Source organism: Ipomoea nil, unplaced genomic scaffold, assembly GCF_001879475.1.
Source record: "Ipomoea nil cultivar Tokyo-kokei standard unplaced genomic scaffold, Asagao_1.1 scaffold1026, whole genome shotgun sequence".
Classification (NCBI taxonomy): Eukaryota; Viridiplantae; Streptophyta; class Magnoliopsida; order Solanales; family Convolvulaceae; genus Ipomoea; species Ipomoea nil.
In genome coordinates this window covers 323,750-339,782 of record NW_017617454.1, presented here as the reverse complement: position 1 = coordinate 339,782, position 16,033 = coordinate 323,750, and the positions used below count along the sequence as shown (strand labels likewise).

At 36.7% G+C, this 16,033-nt stretch overlaps 4 protein-coding genes across 9 annotated transcripts; 2 read left to right on the top strand and 2 right to left on the bottom strand.

Annotated features, from left to right (window-relative positions):
• The first annotated feature begins 2,583 nt into the window (after positions 1-2,583).
• On the top strand, positions 2,584-6,813 carry LOC109180460 (isocitrate dehydrogenase [NADP]-like). The gene is made up of 15 exons (XM_019330059.1): positions 2,584-2,895; positions 2,991-3,034; positions 3,163-3,272; positions 3,561-3,598; positions 3,868-3,945; positions 4,502-4,555; positions 4,641-4,742; positions 4,829-4,917; positions 5,024-5,127; positions 5,280-5,348; positions 5,438-5,553; positions 5,707-5,741; positions 5,842-5,984; positions 6,230-6,352; positions 6,432-6,813. The coding sequence occupies exons 1-15, from the start codon at positions 2,634-2,636 to the stop codon at positions 6,523-6,525; spliced, it is 1,461 nt and encodes a 486-aa protein (XP_019185604.1). The 5' UTR covers positions 2,584-2,633; the 3' UTR covers positions 6,526-6,813.
• A 135-nt stretch (positions 6,814-6,948) lies between these two features.
• Positions 6,949-7,611, bottom strand: LOC109180201. Its single transcript, XM_019329690.1, has one exon. It carries the CDS (start codon positions 7,609-7,611, stop codon positions 6,949-6,951), a length of 663 nt encoding a protein of 220 aa, XP_019185235.1.
• Positions 7,612-8,467: 856 nt separating this feature from the next.
• On the bottom strand, positions 8,468-12,090 carry LOC109180461. 6 transcript variants are annotated; one of them, XM_019330065.1, is made up of 10 exons: positions 11,902-12,090; positions 10,822-11,196; positions 10,548-10,581; positions 10,188-10,403; positions 9,731-9,820; positions 9,448-9,513; positions 9,251-9,342; positions 9,129-9,176; positions 8,706-8,835; positions 8,468-8,618 (listed from the first exon to the last, which is right to left on the bottom strand). In XM_019330065.1, exons 2-9 carry the CDS (start codon positions 11,163-11,165, stop codon positions 8,724-8,726), a joined length of 1,002 nt encoding a protein of 333 aa, XP_019185610.1. In that variant the 5' UTR covers positions 11,166-11,196; positions 11,902-12,090; the 3' UTR covers positions 8,468-8,618; positions 8,706-8,723. The 6 variants fall into 6 exon arrangements, with proteins under 6 accessions (XP_019185610.1, XP_019185607.1, XP_019185609.1 ...); XM_019330062.1 differs by having other exon boundaries at positions 10,822-11,209; positions 11,854-12,082; XM_019330064.1 differs by having other exon boundaries at positions 10,822-11,209; positions 11,868-12,082.
• Positions 12,091-14,204: 2,114 nt separating this feature from the next.
• On the top strand, positions 14,205-15,878 carry LOC109180462 (tRNA (adenine(58)-N(1))-methyltransferase catalytic subunit TRMT61A-like). Its single transcript, XM_019330067.1, has 3 exons — positions 14,205-14,768; positions 15,267-15,511; positions 15,605-15,878. The coding sequence occupies exons 1-3, from the start codon at positions 14,317-14,319 to the stop codon at positions 15,835-15,837; spliced, it is 930 nt and encodes a 309-aa protein (XP_019185612.1). The 5' UTR covers positions 14,205-14,316; the 3' UTR covers positions 15,838-15,878.
• The last annotated feature ends 155 nt before the right edge of the window (positions 15,879-16,033 follow it).

The following is a 16,033-nucleotide window of genomic DNA, read 5'->3' as shown; positions in this document are numbered from 1 at the left end:
TCGATGAACTACAATTCCATAATCGATGAACTATAATTCCAGAATCAATGAACTAAAATTCCAGAATGAATGAACAACATAATGTTGTTGCTGAGAATCGAACCTGATTTTTTTTTTTAAGGGGAGACGCGCGTTTTTAATAAAACGACTTCGTTTTTGCATCGGTAACGGATTCACAACATAACTATCCATCAGCCCCTACTTATAGCCCAAATCTAAAATGAATGGTACAAAGCCCAAATAAACCAAAATGGGCTTACCATTTTGAGCCCACATTTGGCAGTCCTATTATACTGTTTTCTGTCTTCGGAATATGAAGTGATTAACGACCGCAGCCAGAGACGAAATCGCCTTTACCTTCTCAAGCGGATCTCTTTCTCTCTCGTCTCAGCTTTCTGGTGCTTCTGCTCGTAAGTCAATCCCGGATCCCTTGCTTTGAATCTCACGTTTCTGTTTTGTTATTTATTTATTTGAGCATAAAAATTAATGTTGAGACTTGAATACAGGCGAAAAAAATTAGGGTTGTATGTTTGAATATTGGATTTGTTTGACTTCCTCTTTTCTTCTTACGACTTTGCCTAAATCGATGCTAAGCTGCTAGATTAGTGCTGGATAACATATTTAGGATGAAGCTATACTTGGATTACTCGAATTGCCTTTGTTTTTGTTAATTTACGTGTAATATGCTGAACAATTAATTGGGTTATATTAAAGATCGGATCTATTCCGACTGATTGCATAATGGGATGTGCTTTTAGGATCTTTGTTCAGATTGCCCTATGTTTTGTAGTGATGAGACCTCTAAATTTTGTGTTGGCGAGTCTCTGTTAATTGAAAATAAGTGTCATTTTTCCCCACATCCATTGGTAATGGGTTATCCATAACAGATTTTTGGTTCATACTGCTTCAATAGCTCATGCTTGATATTATGGAACAATATATAGATCACTTAATATTATAGAGTAATATATGCATCACTTTCTATTATAGAGTAATATAATATTCACTTTCTATCATAGAGCAATATATGCAGCACTTTCTATTATAGAGTAATATAGTCATGTCGTGACGTGTTTCATGTGTACGCTGTTGCTATTGGTGAGTAATTTTACTGTTTTAATGATGCTGTTCTGAATGCTTAGAACTTCAATGTTATTCAAAATTGCATGTTGTTACGGAGTATTTTTTTTTTAACAAGTTCTATTTTGTAACCCTCAGAAGAATGGCGGGTGGTCATGTTGCACATGTGGTATACAAGGGTCCAAGTGTTGTCAAAGAGCTTGTTATTGGTTTTAGCCTTGGACTCATAGCTGGTGGCTTCTGGAAAATGCACCACTGGAACAGCCAGAGGAGAATGAAAGAATTCTATGACATGCTCGAGAAGGGTCAGATCAGTGTTGTTGCAGATGAAGAATAGACTTCATTTACATATTTCTTTGCTGTTGTATGGAAGTCACTATCATAGTGAATGAACCCTGGAAGACTGCATTTTTCTTGATACACTTTGTGTTGCCTTAAGGGAAGCCAAAAAGTTGCCCCTAGAATTGCACAGCTTTCTAGAGTAACTCTTTAGGTTTTCTTGGGATAACTGTTGTTCAAATAATGGATCATTTTTGACATTTATCATGGTTAATATACTTGCTTTTCATTACCACCATTTAATTACATTAATTTCTATGCTTTTACAAGTAAAAATATTTGAATTCTTTGTGGAAACTCTCTGGTAGTTTCTTTGCAAAGAGATTGAGATAGAAGATGAGAAGGAAGATAGCCTTTTTCTTGCAAATTCCATGGAGGATCAGTCTCGCTTTGTGCTTCATAAAACAATCAAGAAATGCTAATTGGAATTCTCATAAGTTTGTAATGTTATACTAATCAAATAGCATAACAATCTGCCTATCAAATACAACTATAAGGCAGGAGATTTGACTTCTATATGTGTAGTTATTTCAAATCGAATTTAAATTTGTATTACAATAATGGCATGTGAACTATAAAGTTGGAGATTCTGTTCTAATTGAATTTAAATTAGTCTTACAATAATGAGTTACATTATATGCATAGAAGCATGCCCAAATAAGTCATTAAGACTGTAGATCCGGTCCACCTTGTAAAGTGGGCGTGGGTCTAAAAATATACAATTTACATATTTAATGTTCACAATCAAATTATGAACATTCCGTATGTAAATTGTGAACCTTCAATATGTAAATTGTGTATTTTGATTTTTGAATCCGAGATTACCTTGCAAGGTGGACCCGAGTTCATGGTATAACTGTTGGGCCACCCGGGTTTAAAATTACACAATTTATATACTGAATGTTCACAATTTTGCATACTAAATATTGAGAATTTACATATTGAGTATGTAAATTATGAATATTCAGTATTTAAATGGTGCATTTTTTACTCAGGTCCACCTTGTAAGGTGGACTCAGCCCAAGTCCATGGTATAAATGTTGGGCCTAAACTCAGCAGGCCAGTATAGCGGCCCATTTACTTTGGGCCTGTAAATCGGAAAGGTCCAGTGAGTCACAGACAATCAACGGAGAAGAAGAGAGTTGAGTTGCCCGGATTGGCTAAGAAACATTTCTATAAATCCGGCAGCCGAACTGCAATTATACTATAGTATTATGATCGCTTTACGACGCGCCATGGCCCGAGCTAGCTCTGTTCTGTCGTCATCTTCGTCTTCTCTAGCTCGGAAAAGCCCTAGGTTGGCAATCACTTCTAGTCCGAAGCTGTTCAAGGAAGTGTTCTTCAGGAATCGTCTCTCTTCCCCGACACGCCTACCAAATGCTAGCATTCGCTGCTTCGCTTCCACAGCCTCTGGTACCGCTCCAGTTGAAACCAAGGATAAAATTAGAGTTCAAAATCCTATCGTTGAAATGGACGGTAAGTTTTCACAACTACACTTCAAATTTTGTATTTTATACAGATAGTAGTTGTAATATTAGTGTCTTCATTTTGTTTTTATTGAATGGCGGCAGGTGATGAAATGACGAGAGTAATATGGACGATGATTAAAGAAAAGGTATGGCTATTCATTCTCTTTTCAAATCTTATGCTGAATTGCAGTATTCTAGTTCTTTTTTGCATAAACTTTTTTTTTTCTTTTTCTCGTTTGATTCATTGCCTGTTGGACGTTGTATTTCCTTGCAGCTGATATTTCCCCATCTAGAATTAGATATAAAGTATTATGATTTGGGAATACTGAACCGTGATGCCACTGATGACAAAGTCACTATAGAAAGTGCTGAAGCTACTCTTAAGTAAGTCTTATCCATGCTCTGGAGCTCAAATGCAATTGTTTCCCTGAATTTTTTTTTTTTGGTCAGTGTAGTTTTAGTGGTGCAAATGATCTGGAGGATTGCTGTTGTTATTGTCATCATTAAACACTTCTCTTTAATTCATCCAAGGAATTTAAACCAGAAGATGCCCAAGATACTATGCACTAATCAGACAAAGATGTACCTGAATATTTCTCCAAAACATGAAATCTGCTTAACAAAAAATTACATGTTTCATAGAATTTGATCATTGTCCTATGTATAATGCAGGTATAATGTTGCTATTAAATGTGCTACAATTACTCCAGGTCAGTTCTCTGCATCCGTTTCATGCTTTCTTTGTTTTCAGCTATACTATTCAAAGTATGAAAAGGAAAGGGGGAAGTAACTGGTCTACATCACTGAAATTTGCCAATAAAAAGTTCAAATAGTGAATAAATTTTATCTCTGTCCTTGTAGATCTGATTTTGAGGCTTTATTGTGTAGATTACACGACATTCTGTTGCATGAAGTTCATTATAAACTTGCAACTAGAGAAATATTTTCCATCCATGTCAATGCACATTTGTTGTTTCAGATGAGACCAGAGTCAAGGAATTCGGACTGAAGTCTATGTGGAAGAGTCCCAATGGCACAATAAGAAACATTTTGAACGGTACATGTGCAGTCTCTAATGTTCCACATTTTGCAATAGGAAACTATTGATGCATTTCTAAGATGTTCTATGATGTTTTAAATCTTAATTTCAAACCAATTTAGCTTGTGATATCTTATATTCCATCTAGCTTGGATAAGTGGATATCTCCCCACCAAGATAGAGTTCAAGTAAACAAAACCTAATGATAACTTCTTACTAGGAACAGCTAAGATGTGACTGCAATTCTGCAGCACTTGTTGGGAAGGCTTCTATGGAATGTTATGCATTGCTTGAAAGTGGCTATTGCAGAGTTTATGAGAATGTCATAATCTGAGGTTGTCAATTGAGTGTCATGTTATAATTGTTAGATACAAAACCTACCAAACAAATAACCTCTGATGATGCTTATCAGGTGCACACACCTCAATGGTTTTCTGGCCTAGGGAGACAAAGAACTTTAGGATCTTGCTAGGCAAAGGGTTTCTATGCAAGCATTCACAACGGCAATTATTTTTCCTTTCATCTTGCACTTTTCATATTTGTTTATAAATGTAAGTTAATTACCTTCCTTCAGGTACTGTTTTCCGTGAGCCTATCCTATGTAAAAATATTCCAAGAATTATTCCTGGTAATGTTCTGTTTTCCAGCTTTGAGTGTAATTTTCAGATGTTACAATACTTTTATAGGCTATAGCTTAGCTCTCAGTCTTGCAGGTTGGAAGAAACCCATTTGTATTGGTAGGCATGCTTTTGGTGATCAATATCGTGCCACTGATACTATTATTAAAGGAGCAGGAAAGCTCAAAATGGTTTTTGGTGAGCTAACTCCATTTTATACTGGTAGTATAGTACTTACGAAGATGTACTTAAGCCTTTTCTTCTTCATTATTGTTCATTACCAGAGCCTGAAAATGGGGGAGCCCCGGAGGAACTTGATGTCTATGATTTCAAAGGCCCTGGTGTTGCCCTTGCTATGTATAATGTTGATCAGGTATGTGGTCTTGTAGCTTGACATGTCTTCAAAGTATTATTTAGTGCTCTTTCCTTCTGAATTCATTTTTCCCTTTCCTTTTTTTCTTGATGGTGCAATTTGTCAGTCAATTCGTGCATTTGCTGAATCATCAATGGCATTGGCATTTTCAAAGAAATGGCCCCTTTACTTGAGCACAAAAAATACAATTTTGAAGAAATATGATGGAAGGTAACTTCAGATTTAATCTTGCCCTTGGGGATGGGGTAAATTTCTGTTTCAAGAAATGAACAAAATTCTAATTTTTGGATAATATTTTATGAATATCCAGTTTTTGTCAACCAAGAAACTGATACTAGTACTTTGTTTTCTATTTGCACCAGGTTCAAGGACATCTTTGAAGAGGTATATCAGGAGAAGTGGAAAGCGAAGTTCGATGAACACTCAATATGGTTAGTTTACAGTCCTAGTAAGCTATGCTTCAGATTTAAATTCTTAGATATCTTATATTGATCTTCAGAATGATGTGGCTGACATTTAGGTATGAGCACCGCTTGATAGATGACATGGTAGCTTATGCAGTAAAAAGTGATGGTGGCTATGTTTGGGCATGCAAAAATTATGATGGAGATGTGCAGAGTGATTTACTTGCTCAAGGTGAAGTATTTCGAGCCTGATTAGCATATAATAGTTTTTTGAGTGAATGATTGTTGCAATTCCCTTGATATGAGATATATTAATAGGATCAAATTAAATCATTACTCATCAAACTACTCCAAATGAAGTTGATTCTTTCACTTTTCTATGCAGGATTCGGTTCTCTGGGCCTTATGACTTCTGTTTTGGTTAGTGATTTATCATCATTACATCCTTCCCTGTTATGGAATGTGTATGTATCTGTTGGATTCCTATTAAATAGAGCAATATGTGTGGCGTTCTTTGCAGTTATCTTCTGATGGCAAAACTTTAGAAGCTGAAGCAGCTCATGGAACTGTAACTCGTCACTTTCGGCTGCATCAGAAGGGACAAGAAACCAGCACAAATAGTATTGCATCCATTTTTGCATGGACCAGAGGACTAGGACATAGGTATCCCCTCAAAAACCAAGTCATCTCATTACTTGTATTTGAGGCCAAAAACTGTTCATTAAGTTCTTTTTTGGTATTAAATTTGGGCATTTCACTAGTTAGTGAAAGTTTGGAGCAGGATCGTATGCACTTACTAGCTATATATACCTTAGTTATTGTCTGTGCTAGTAAGGCCCCTTAAAAAGAAAAAGAACTAGTTTTCTTGATAATGCTTATTTCATTAATTTGCTTTTTGTCTTGTACAGGGCTGAACTTGATGAGAACAAGAATTTAATGGATTTTGTTCAGAAACTAGAGGCTGCTTGCATTGAGACAGTAGAGTCGGGGAAGATGACCAAGGATCTTGCACTGTTGAATCATGGACCCAAGTAAGTAGCACCACACTGTTACATTAATTGGTTAGGTACTGTCGGAAACTTCTTACGGGGATAATGGTTCTTGGTGCAGGGTATCAAGGGAGTTATACTTGAACACTGAAGAGTTCATTGACGCTGTAGCACAGAATCTCAGGTCTAAGATCGGCTCTCCTGCACTTGCATGAAATTATATGTATACTCCCCGTGATTGCACTTTGGAAAGCCTAGAGTTAAATACAGAGCAGACAGACCATTCACAGCAATACATGGATGAGACTATGAGAGGAAGATAGTTTTGACATTGACTTGCTTTTGGTTCCTTCTCACAACATATATAATTTATCCCATCCAATCCACAGAAAGGTTCCCAAATCCTTTAGGTAATGGATTCAAATCAATTTGAACTAAATACTTATATATTTTTCAGAGCACGATGATTTTAATAAAATGCTTGATATTTTGAGATGCTGAAATTTTTTAGTTCCTGCTTATAATTTCCATTCACAGGGGGATTGGAACCAATAAAAATACGAATGAGTTGAAAGGATAGGGCCTAGGGGGGGTAGCAAAAGAAAAGATAGTAAAAAAAATCATAAAAGAAGGAAGGTTTATGGGTGTAGGATTTTGACTAACTCCTGTAAGTTGGCCTCGTAAAGTTTGGCAATCCTGAAGGCTTCCTGAAGATGAGAGAGGTTGAACATTCTCAGCGTTGCCCTAAATTCTCCTCTGAGACCAGAAATGAAACACTGCGTGAGATATTTATCTCTTGAACCTTCTTCTTCTTCAAGCACAAAGCTCAGCAGACCACACAGTGCTTCGAATTCTTCCGTATATTTTCTAACACTGGCTGTCTGTCTCAAATTTCTGAAATCATCAAACAAGTCTCCCTCGTCAAATCTGCAGAGAATCGCCTTCACAAAACCTCGCCATTGCAGATTCTCCTTCCCCTCCTTCATGAACTGCTGAATCCAAACCTCCGCCTCGCCCTCGAAATGCTGCGTGGCGTACAACACCTTCTGATGCTCAGTGAAACGGGAGTAGATCCGGAAAAACCTCAAGCACTTGATGATCCATCCTCTAGGCTCCGAGCCGTCGAAGCAAGGGAAGGGTACACGAACCTCCTCCAACCTTGCCTCGTTCATTCTCTTCGTCACTTCTTCCACTTTGGCTTCCAAGCTATTTATCTTTGCTCTAACCTCTTCCTCCATCTTACTCACTCTATGGTTCACGCCATCAACTAATTCTTCAATGATTTTCATCAATTCCTCCATGGTTACTTTTCTTGAGTTGCCACAAAGAGAAGATAGAGAGGGAGTGCACACAAAATATTTCTCCTCAATCCGTGTATATATAGGACGATGCTGCTTCTAGTTCTAGATAATCTCATAATCACCTCCCCAACCCTGGCGGGAGCGGTTACTTGACCGACGCTATTTTAATTTATACTCCGTTCGGGAAAATCAATTTATATATCTATTGACTGTTGTGAGTGTTGACCTATACCCAAAAAAACAATGACCTATTTGTGGCGATTATGCTTTAATAATTAGTTATCTTTCCTAGTTTATAGGAAAGCATATATATTGTTCCTAATTTATAGGAAAGCACTATCAATTATTATTTTACTTTTCTCTCTCTCTCTGTTTGATTACTTTTGGGTTAACAAAATGTAGAAAGCCTTAACCTGCAACACTATTTAATATTTCCATTCTTTCCATTTAATAATGATAATAATAATAATGTGCCATCATGTAAATGATATAAATATATTTTCACTTATAATGCATCAATCAATCAAACATGTAACACTCTTAACTGAGAGGTCATGAGTTTGATCCTAGTGAGACGGTATTAACTCTAAAAAGTAACTATAAATAGATACCATATTGTAACAAAGTCAATAATACTAAAAAAGAAACAAACAAACAAACATGAAATTATTATAACGCTCTTAATATTTATTAAGAATTCGTAAATAAATGGGACTTAAGTATCATAATCTATTTATCTTGAAGTAAAACACACAAAGATCAATAACACTCTAATTTTACCGTGTGTACACTTATGAAGGAAATAAATTACACTTCAATAAAAGAGATTTAGAAAAAGGTGAAAACAAGTGAACAAGAACACCTCTGTCATTGTAAACCAAAACTTAAAAAGGTTGGTTTCTGCCGACTCCTATAAAATGTAATGTGGAACTCTTGTTTGATGCTGAAATGTGGACAAAATCCCTCAAATTTCTTGTACAATGTTGACACTGAAATTCAGCATCATCCTGCAACTCAAATAACAGTGCAACTCTTTCTTAACTTATGAAAGGTTTTTAGAATAAAGCACCAAACACTTTGCTATGAAACAACACCTGCTTGGGTTTAACATCTCATCTGAGGGAAGATTGAGGGGACCATTTTGACAATATACTTCTTTTGAGTTTAACAAGAAATACAACTACCCCATAGCAGGGGAAATGCATTAATGCGACCACCAAATACCTGTCAATCAATAATTACAAAGGGGCAATAGAAGTCAACAGGTTATTTAAGAATAAACTCGAGCAAATGGAAAGAAAGAAAACGTAAAACAAGGAGAAGACTGGACATGCTATATCAAACACATTTCATAGCTGATCCAGCACAGCAAATACATTTCTCTTTGTTTCTTGAAAGGAATTAACAAACTCTTATAGAAAAATATAACTCATGAAATAATCATAAGATCAAAAAGTTGCTGTTGTTATTTTGCCTAAAACTAGTTGTCATAGAAAACCTAATGCAAAAAAACATACCACAAGGGAGCAGATGTTAAGGATAAGTCAAGAAATGGGTATGGCCACCTGTAAGAATGAGTTACACATAAGAACTGTGAAGTATATTCTTCTTTTCAAATCAAATGGGAATAAAATGTTACCAAGTTGATACACAGGCATGAACACTCCATTGGAAAATGACATAAATACCAGTCCATATGAGAAAGTAAGCAATCCGGAACCAAGGGAATTGCTGGCAGGAGATTTCAAAATAGTTCATAAATGATCTATGAAACAAGTGAGATACAAATTAAATTATTAAAACAACCAAAAAAAATGATCAGAAGTAGCAATTTACCAAGCAATTCATTGCTATATCACCGAGAAGCAGGATACCATTAAGTGTATGTGCAACCACCGTCAACTAGCCAAAAGAAAACATTGTTGGAGATATAATTGTGATATGAGAAATGATATATTTACAGTTTCACAAGAAAGGGCTTAATCACTACAAGTCTTTGTAACTTCTAAAGAAAACTTATAACATATAATTTACAAATATTTAACTCCATAAGCAGTAGAAGGAAATCACGAAAGATCCTGAGGAACCAGAGGGGTTATATAAAAGAGCAATCACTTACAAAACTCAAGTCATAATCTTTGATAGTAAGAAATGGGAAAATGACAGTCCAGTACAGAATATCTGTAAGCATCACCGATCCAGCAGTCATCTGCATTTAGAAATGACAATTTTAGAAAATCATACAAGTTATTTACTGTAAAATGATGCAACTATGGTGGAAAGGAATCAATTTCTAAGTATTCAACTGCAAAAGTAGCACCAGTAAGGAAACTCTAGTCCATATAATTTGTTGAACTGTTCAATGATCTACAATTATAACCATAGTGGAAATGCATTAATTTCTAAGTACTCTGCTGTAAAATTAGCATCATTAAACCTCATAACATTCTTTGAAGGTAATCTTATTGTGGGAATCTTAAGCAAATGTTCACACTTTAATAATGGAAGAAAGAGATTGTGAGCATTAAAGGGTAGTATAGGTATAAGCCAATACATGGGTATTTTAACGAGTATACCTGAAAGAAAATTTGAAAGACGTAGCCACATAGTCCAATACTTTTTGGAACGAGAAGTTTCCTATGGAAGTCCCCAGTTTTCACTCCGTGCAGATATCCTTTACCAGAGAGAGCTATATGCAAACCTTGCTCCTCATCCATCCGTATACAATCACTGAAATTGTTTGTTGTTTTGTAATGGAGGTAGCACCCATAAATAGAAAACAGTGATCCAAACTACATTGTAACACAAAGACACGGGATAAGGAAAAGATACTTTCAGGAACTGCCTAGTGAGTATGTCTAAGTCAAAAAATAAAAATAAAAATAAAAATAGAGTGCTCTTGGAAACTGGAAGAGGCAGTCAAGCATGCTACATACCAGAAAGTAAATGGTAACCAACATAAATGTCCACCTGTGCAGAAGAATAAATAAATAATAATTAAGTAAGAATCACCAACGAGGAAAATATCATCATATATCCAGTTTTATAGCTTTTTATAGAAGATTAGATTAGATACTCTACATATAAGGTGCTCCTTTGGAGTCTTCAATATTTTTATTTAAACTAGCAGATAGCATAGGTCATTGAAAATCAACTAACACTTGCAATGGCACTAACTACTGAAAAAACTTGCACCCCAATATCACTTACTGAGTATAATAGAAAAACAGGTCAGCACCATGAACAACGACATCAGCAGTAAGTGCTGCTGCCAGTAAAATAAATGCAACTAATCGGAAAACCATCAAAATAACTGGGTGTAATTCTTTCACACATGGTCTCCAAGCCTCATCAAACCAGAAAAGCCAAGATTTCTCTTGCCACTTATCCCTTCCATCGGATTCAGAATTGTCCCCTGCTGAAGATTCATATTTCCATATTAAAACTAGTCCTAAAACTATGGACGTCAAGACCCATGTTGCACAGAGCACAGCCCTCCAATTCCACCAATAACTTAGGGTAGTACTGTCAGCAGCCACCATGAGTTGTTGCATCCTGTCGAAGATGCAACCTTACTTTCACTTCCTGCAATCAATAACTGTAAGTTTTTAAATGTTACAAAGTTGACATATGCATCATTGGACATGTTGCAAATGCACAATGAGCATTGAGCAAAAGTTGAAAAATCAGGCATAGGCAAGGTGATCATTAAGACAAAAAACAAAATATTGATTTGACAGAAGTTTGCAGCCCCAACAAAAGCAGCAGTCTCTTTTTCCAACCAAATTACTAACTTGGAAAACCACAAAGCTTTTGGCTCAGCTCCACTGGAGAGCAGGATAATTCCCTTTTGAATTCAGGAAAGTTACATAAATTTATGTATTTGATGAATGGAAACAGAGATATACACGAGGTAGGTAGCATATAATAGTCTAATTAATTTCTCAGCAACCAGAACCAGAAGGCGGGTGACAATATGTGCACTGACGGTGCATATACCAACCAATGAAACTTAATTTCAGCACATATTAGTGCATAAATCACATTATTAATCATGTTATCTGAAATCGACGACCGACAAAAAATGCTCAGATCATTTCTATGTAGTTACAGCGCAATAAAGCCTTTCAAACAGGATCCTACATAGCACAATATAGCATTTAGAAATAAATAAATCCACCATAGCATAGCAGTGTATAGTATACATCGACATAAACAAATGCTAGAGTGCGTAATGAGTACTTAGCGGGACGAACAAGTTCAGAGATCAAATGGTAGTTTTCTACTTGCCTTAGTCTGATCTCAGAATCACAATGACCGGACTGCAGAGGATGGCGAAGCTGTGCGTGGTGGCGCCGCCGCCGGGGAATGGGGGACGACTTTGTGCGTTGGAACAGGTAAAAATGTTTTCCTCGTTTATTATTTCTTATTATTATTGCAACAGTTGAAGAAGAAGAGGAAGCGTCTGGTTTATTCCGTTCTATATTTTATTATTATTATTATTATTATTATTTATCCATTTTGACTAATTTTTAATACTTTTTGGCTTTCCCCGTCAGTTCGTAAGACGTTATGACGTTAACACATGTCGCCTCCGGCCATTGGTATCTGATAATTTTATCGTCTTCACGTGGTGGTATAAATATTTTGGATCGTAATTCACGAATCCGCATTACTTATTGTATTAAATATATCGTTTGAAAAATTGATGAACTATCCACAACAAACGCTGTCGCATTTTACACGTGGCACGTGACTGTGGCTTTTTATATTTGGAAGTTATGTAGCATCATTCTGAGTTGGAATCTCATCCACACTACGCAATTATTGTTATTGTTTTCTTCTTCTTCTTTTAAACTTTGACCCGGCATGGAAGGCAAATTATTGTACGGACCGTGGTTCACACATTGTTATGTGGATCATAATAAAAAGTACATTTTTAATATATTGAATGTATATTATTTTTTATTGAATGTATATTATACAATATAATGTACACTCAATAAAAAAAATAATATACATCTCCTGAATACAATATACATTATTTTTATACTGAATGTACATTATTTTACAGGGAAAATCGTAATTTATGCCCCTCACAAATATGCCAATTATCAATGTTACCCCTGAATTATTAGTGGTGTAAATGTTACCCCTCAATTATCAAAACGTGATATATATTGCCTCTCCCCTAACAGAACGGTGAGATTCCGTTATAAAGTTCCGTTTATTAAGGTTATTTTAGTAATTTTCAATTCCCACTTATTTTTTTTACTAAAAAATTAATAAAAATAAAAATGAAAATAGAAAACCAGAATCCTCTCTCTCTGAATTATCTCAACGCCTCCGATCCCTCCATTGTCGCCGCCCTACGTCGAGCTTCCATCGTTTGGTTCCGGAACAACCTCTTTATGCTGACAGTGTTTCATTCAATAAAAATCATGAGCTTCTCCCTCTTGATTTTTGCTTCTATTTTTTTCGTTTTCTCCTATAGTTTTGTCAGATTCTTCGTTTACACCTGAAGCCATACCCCATATTTTCCTTAATTTTACCAAGAAAACCGAGGTTTCCGATTAGATAGTTGGGATGTGGCGGAAGATACATGAAAAATCTTGAGTTGAAGTTCGAGGAATTTGTCAACAATAAGCTTATTAGGAAAAAATTTGGATGAATTGGGGATTCCTTACAAGTACCAATTTGCAGGAACGGGGGTTGTTGAATTCGTTGGTTCGGGAACCCCTCCCCCTTTGTTGCCTTAAGAGCAGACATGGATGCTCTTGCCCTGGAGGTAGGCTTCAAGTTTTTCTTAGTTTGCTCCATTTCTACATGTTAAACTTTCTTGGATTTGACTGTTTTTCTTAATATTAAGAGATGCGGAGGGACAAGTGTTATGTCCACAGATTCTTGTATTGTTGGCTGTGTTGGCAAGCTTTTCACGGTTGGTGTTGGTGTTGGAGTGTGGTGGTTCTTGTACCTGTGTCTCCACTTCTTTCTATGGTGCTTTCCGGGAGATGGGGTTGGCGTGGGCGCTGATATTGGTGTCGCGACTAGCGGTGGAGTAGCCGGAGATGGTGCAAGAACTGGTGATGGCTTGGGTGGCGGCAGTAGGAGGCGGAGTTCTCCAGTCAACGTGCAGGAGGGGAAAAGGGAAAGAGAGTGGAAAAGGAAGTTACAAAATTAACCTTATTAAACCCTAAATTATAACGGGATCTCACAGTTCTGTTAAGGAGGCAATATATATCACGTTTTGATAATTGAAGGGCAACATTTACACCACTAATAATTCAGGGGTAATATTGATAATTGGCATATTTGTGAGGGGCATAAATTACAATTTTCCCTTATTTTACAGTATACAAAATATGGTTCACATAACTTATGTGGATCATGGTCCACACAATAATGATTGGGCATTGAAGCCCAAGCTCATGCATGAAGGCCGAAATCATTGACCCGTCTCAGGGGCTATTGGGCCAATTCAAGGCTCTTATAAATGGCCCATTAAGTTTGTATTGGAAAAGCCCAAATAACGCTACGAGTACAAGCCCAGTAGCTCAATTGTTAATCCCCCATTCCTTCCGTTTCCCTCTCTCCCTCCCTCGCCTCTGAGAGTATTGAATTTCTAGCCGCGGTGGCGTTGAGTATAGAGAAAAGAGAGATACTTTCTTCTTCTTCTTCTTCAGTTCAGGTTTAAGCTAAGTCTCAATGGTGCTTCAAATCGAGGCGGATAAAAGATTATCGTTTAATCGCCGCATTAAAGATGGAGATTTGGTGATTGTGTATGAAAAGCACGACGCGATGAAAGCCGTGAAGGTTTCTGAGAACGGGGTGCTCCAGAATCGTTTCGGGGCGTTTAAGCACTCAGACTGGATAGGAAAGTCGTTCGGGTCAAAAGTGTTTGGGCATAAGGGCGGATTTGTTTACCTGTTGGCCCCGACGCCGGAGCTGTGGACGCTCGTTCTGAGTCACCGGACTCAGATTCTGTACATTGCGGATATCAGCTTCGTGGTTATGTACTTGGAGATAGTTCCGGGTTGTTTGGTTCTTGAATCGGGAACGGGTAGCGGCTCCCTCACCACCTCCCTCGCGAGGGCTGTTGCTCCCACCGGACATGTTTACACATTTGATTTTCACGAACAGAGGGCTGCCTCTGCTAGGTAAACTATATTTTGGATGATTTTTTTTTTCCTTATAATATTAGTTCCTGACTTTTTTCTGCATAAATTTCCCTCCTTTTACTTTAATTTTTTCTAGATAATATTAGCACTGCTCATATATGCTGTAGCATGTCTTTCTTAGTAGATTTTCCTCTATAGTATGACTGTCTGTCTTTACTGGAAATTTCCATGTTGATTATGCCAGTTCAGTGAGTGTAAGATATATATATATATATATATATATATATATATATATATATATATATATATATATTTAACCATACTGGAAAGTCAAGGCTGTATTCTTTAACATAAAGTTAGCATTTTGAAGAATTATTGTACTTCTTTTTGAGTATTTAATAGCTATAGCTCTCATAGAGCATACAGAAAAAGAAGAAAAAGAATGCTTCCATATGTATATATGATGTTGTATTGTTTTAGTTGATTTGATGTTAATTGACTAATTCAGCATCATTGCAAATGTTATCTTGTGTAAAGGGAGGATTTTGAGAGGACAGGTTTAAGCAAACTAGTGACGGTAGAAGTAAGAGACATACAAGGGGTAGGGTTCCCGGAGGAGTTGTGTGGAAGGGCAGATTCCGTGTTCCTTGACCTCCCTCAGCCTTGGTTAGCCATACCTTCAGCTGGGGAAATGTTGAAAGAAGATGGTATCTTGTGCTCCTTCTCTCCGTGCATTGAGCAAGTACAACACTCCTGTGAAGCAATGAGATCACGGTTTACTGGTAATTTTTGCTATTCTTGATCGGATTGTTTGCATCTAGAATTAGAGAGTGGCATCACATGATCGATTCTTTCATGCTTGCTTGCTTCTACAGATATAAGAACATTTGAAGTACTTCTTCGCACCTATGAAGTCCGACAGAAAATTCTGGAGGGTGAAGGAGGCCCTACTCCTTTTGATGAACATCCAAGCAAGAGAAAGCGGGTTACTAATGGAGTAGAATGTTCTGCTTCTAACAGTGTCATGCTCAGGCCTTCTAGCGAGGCAAGAGGGCATACTGGCTACTTGACATTTGCCAGGCTCAAATGTGTTGATCATACTTCTTGAATGAATTGAAATGAAATTTAAAGGATCTCTCATTTAATTTTTCTCTTCTCTTGTAAACAACATTACCAATTCTTAAAGCCCTACACCAATACTAAACAAAGTTCGCTTCATTGGTATCTCTCTGACCAAATTCTCATCGAAATAATTTAAAGTTTGGTGCAGAATGACCCTGTTTCTTTTAGTGAAATTTTCGGCG

What these genes read in the sequence shown, in the direction of transcription:
- LOC109180460 (XM_019330059.1), top strand. Translation starts at nt 2,634, where the DNA reads ATGATCGCTTTACGACGCGCCATGGCCCGAGCTAGCTCTGTTCTGTCG. An exon ending in AAAGCTCAAAATGGTTTTTG is followed by an intron (nt 4,743 to 4,828) that starts GTGAGCTAACTC and finishes GTTCATTACCAG; the next exon opens with AGCCTGAAAATGGGGGAGCC. An exon ending in GAGTGATTTACTTGCTCAAG is followed by an intron (nt 5,554 to 5,706) that starts GTGAAGTATTTC and finishes TTTTCTATGCAG; the next exon opens with GATTCGGTTCTCTGGGCCTT.
- LOC109180461 (XM_019330065.1), bottom strand. Translation starts at nt 11,165, where the DNA reads ATGCAACAACTCATGGTGGCTGCTGACAGTACTACCCTAAGTTATTGG. An exon ending in CTGTTTTTCTATTATACTCA is followed by an intron (nt 10,582 to 10,821) that starts GTAAGTGATATT and finishes TCTTCTGCACAG; the next exon opens with GTGGACATTTATGTTGGTTA. An exon ending in CATGCCTGTGTATCAACTTG is followed by an intron (nt 9,177 to 9,250) that starts GTAACATTTTAT and finishes TCATTCTTACAG; the next exon opens with GTGGCCATACCCATTTCTTG.
- LOC109180201 (XM_019329690.1), bottom strand. Translation starts at nt 7,611, where the DNA reads ATGGAGGAATTGATGAAAATCATTGAAGAATTAGTTGATGGCGTGAAC.
- LOC109180462 (XM_019330067.1), top strand. Translation starts at nt 14,317, where the DNA reads ATGGTGCTTCAAATCGAGGCGGATAAAAGATTATCGTTTAATCGCCGC. An exon ending in CAGAGGGCTGCCTCTGCTAG is followed by an intron (nt 14,769 to 15,266) that starts GTAAACTATATT and finishes TCTTGTGTAAAG; the next exon opens with GGAGGATTTTGAGAGGACAG. An exon ending in AATGAGATCACGGTTTACTG is followed by an intron (nt 15,512 to 15,604) that starts GTAATTTTTGCT and finishes TTGCTTCTACAG; the next exon opens with ATATAAGAACATTTGAAGTA.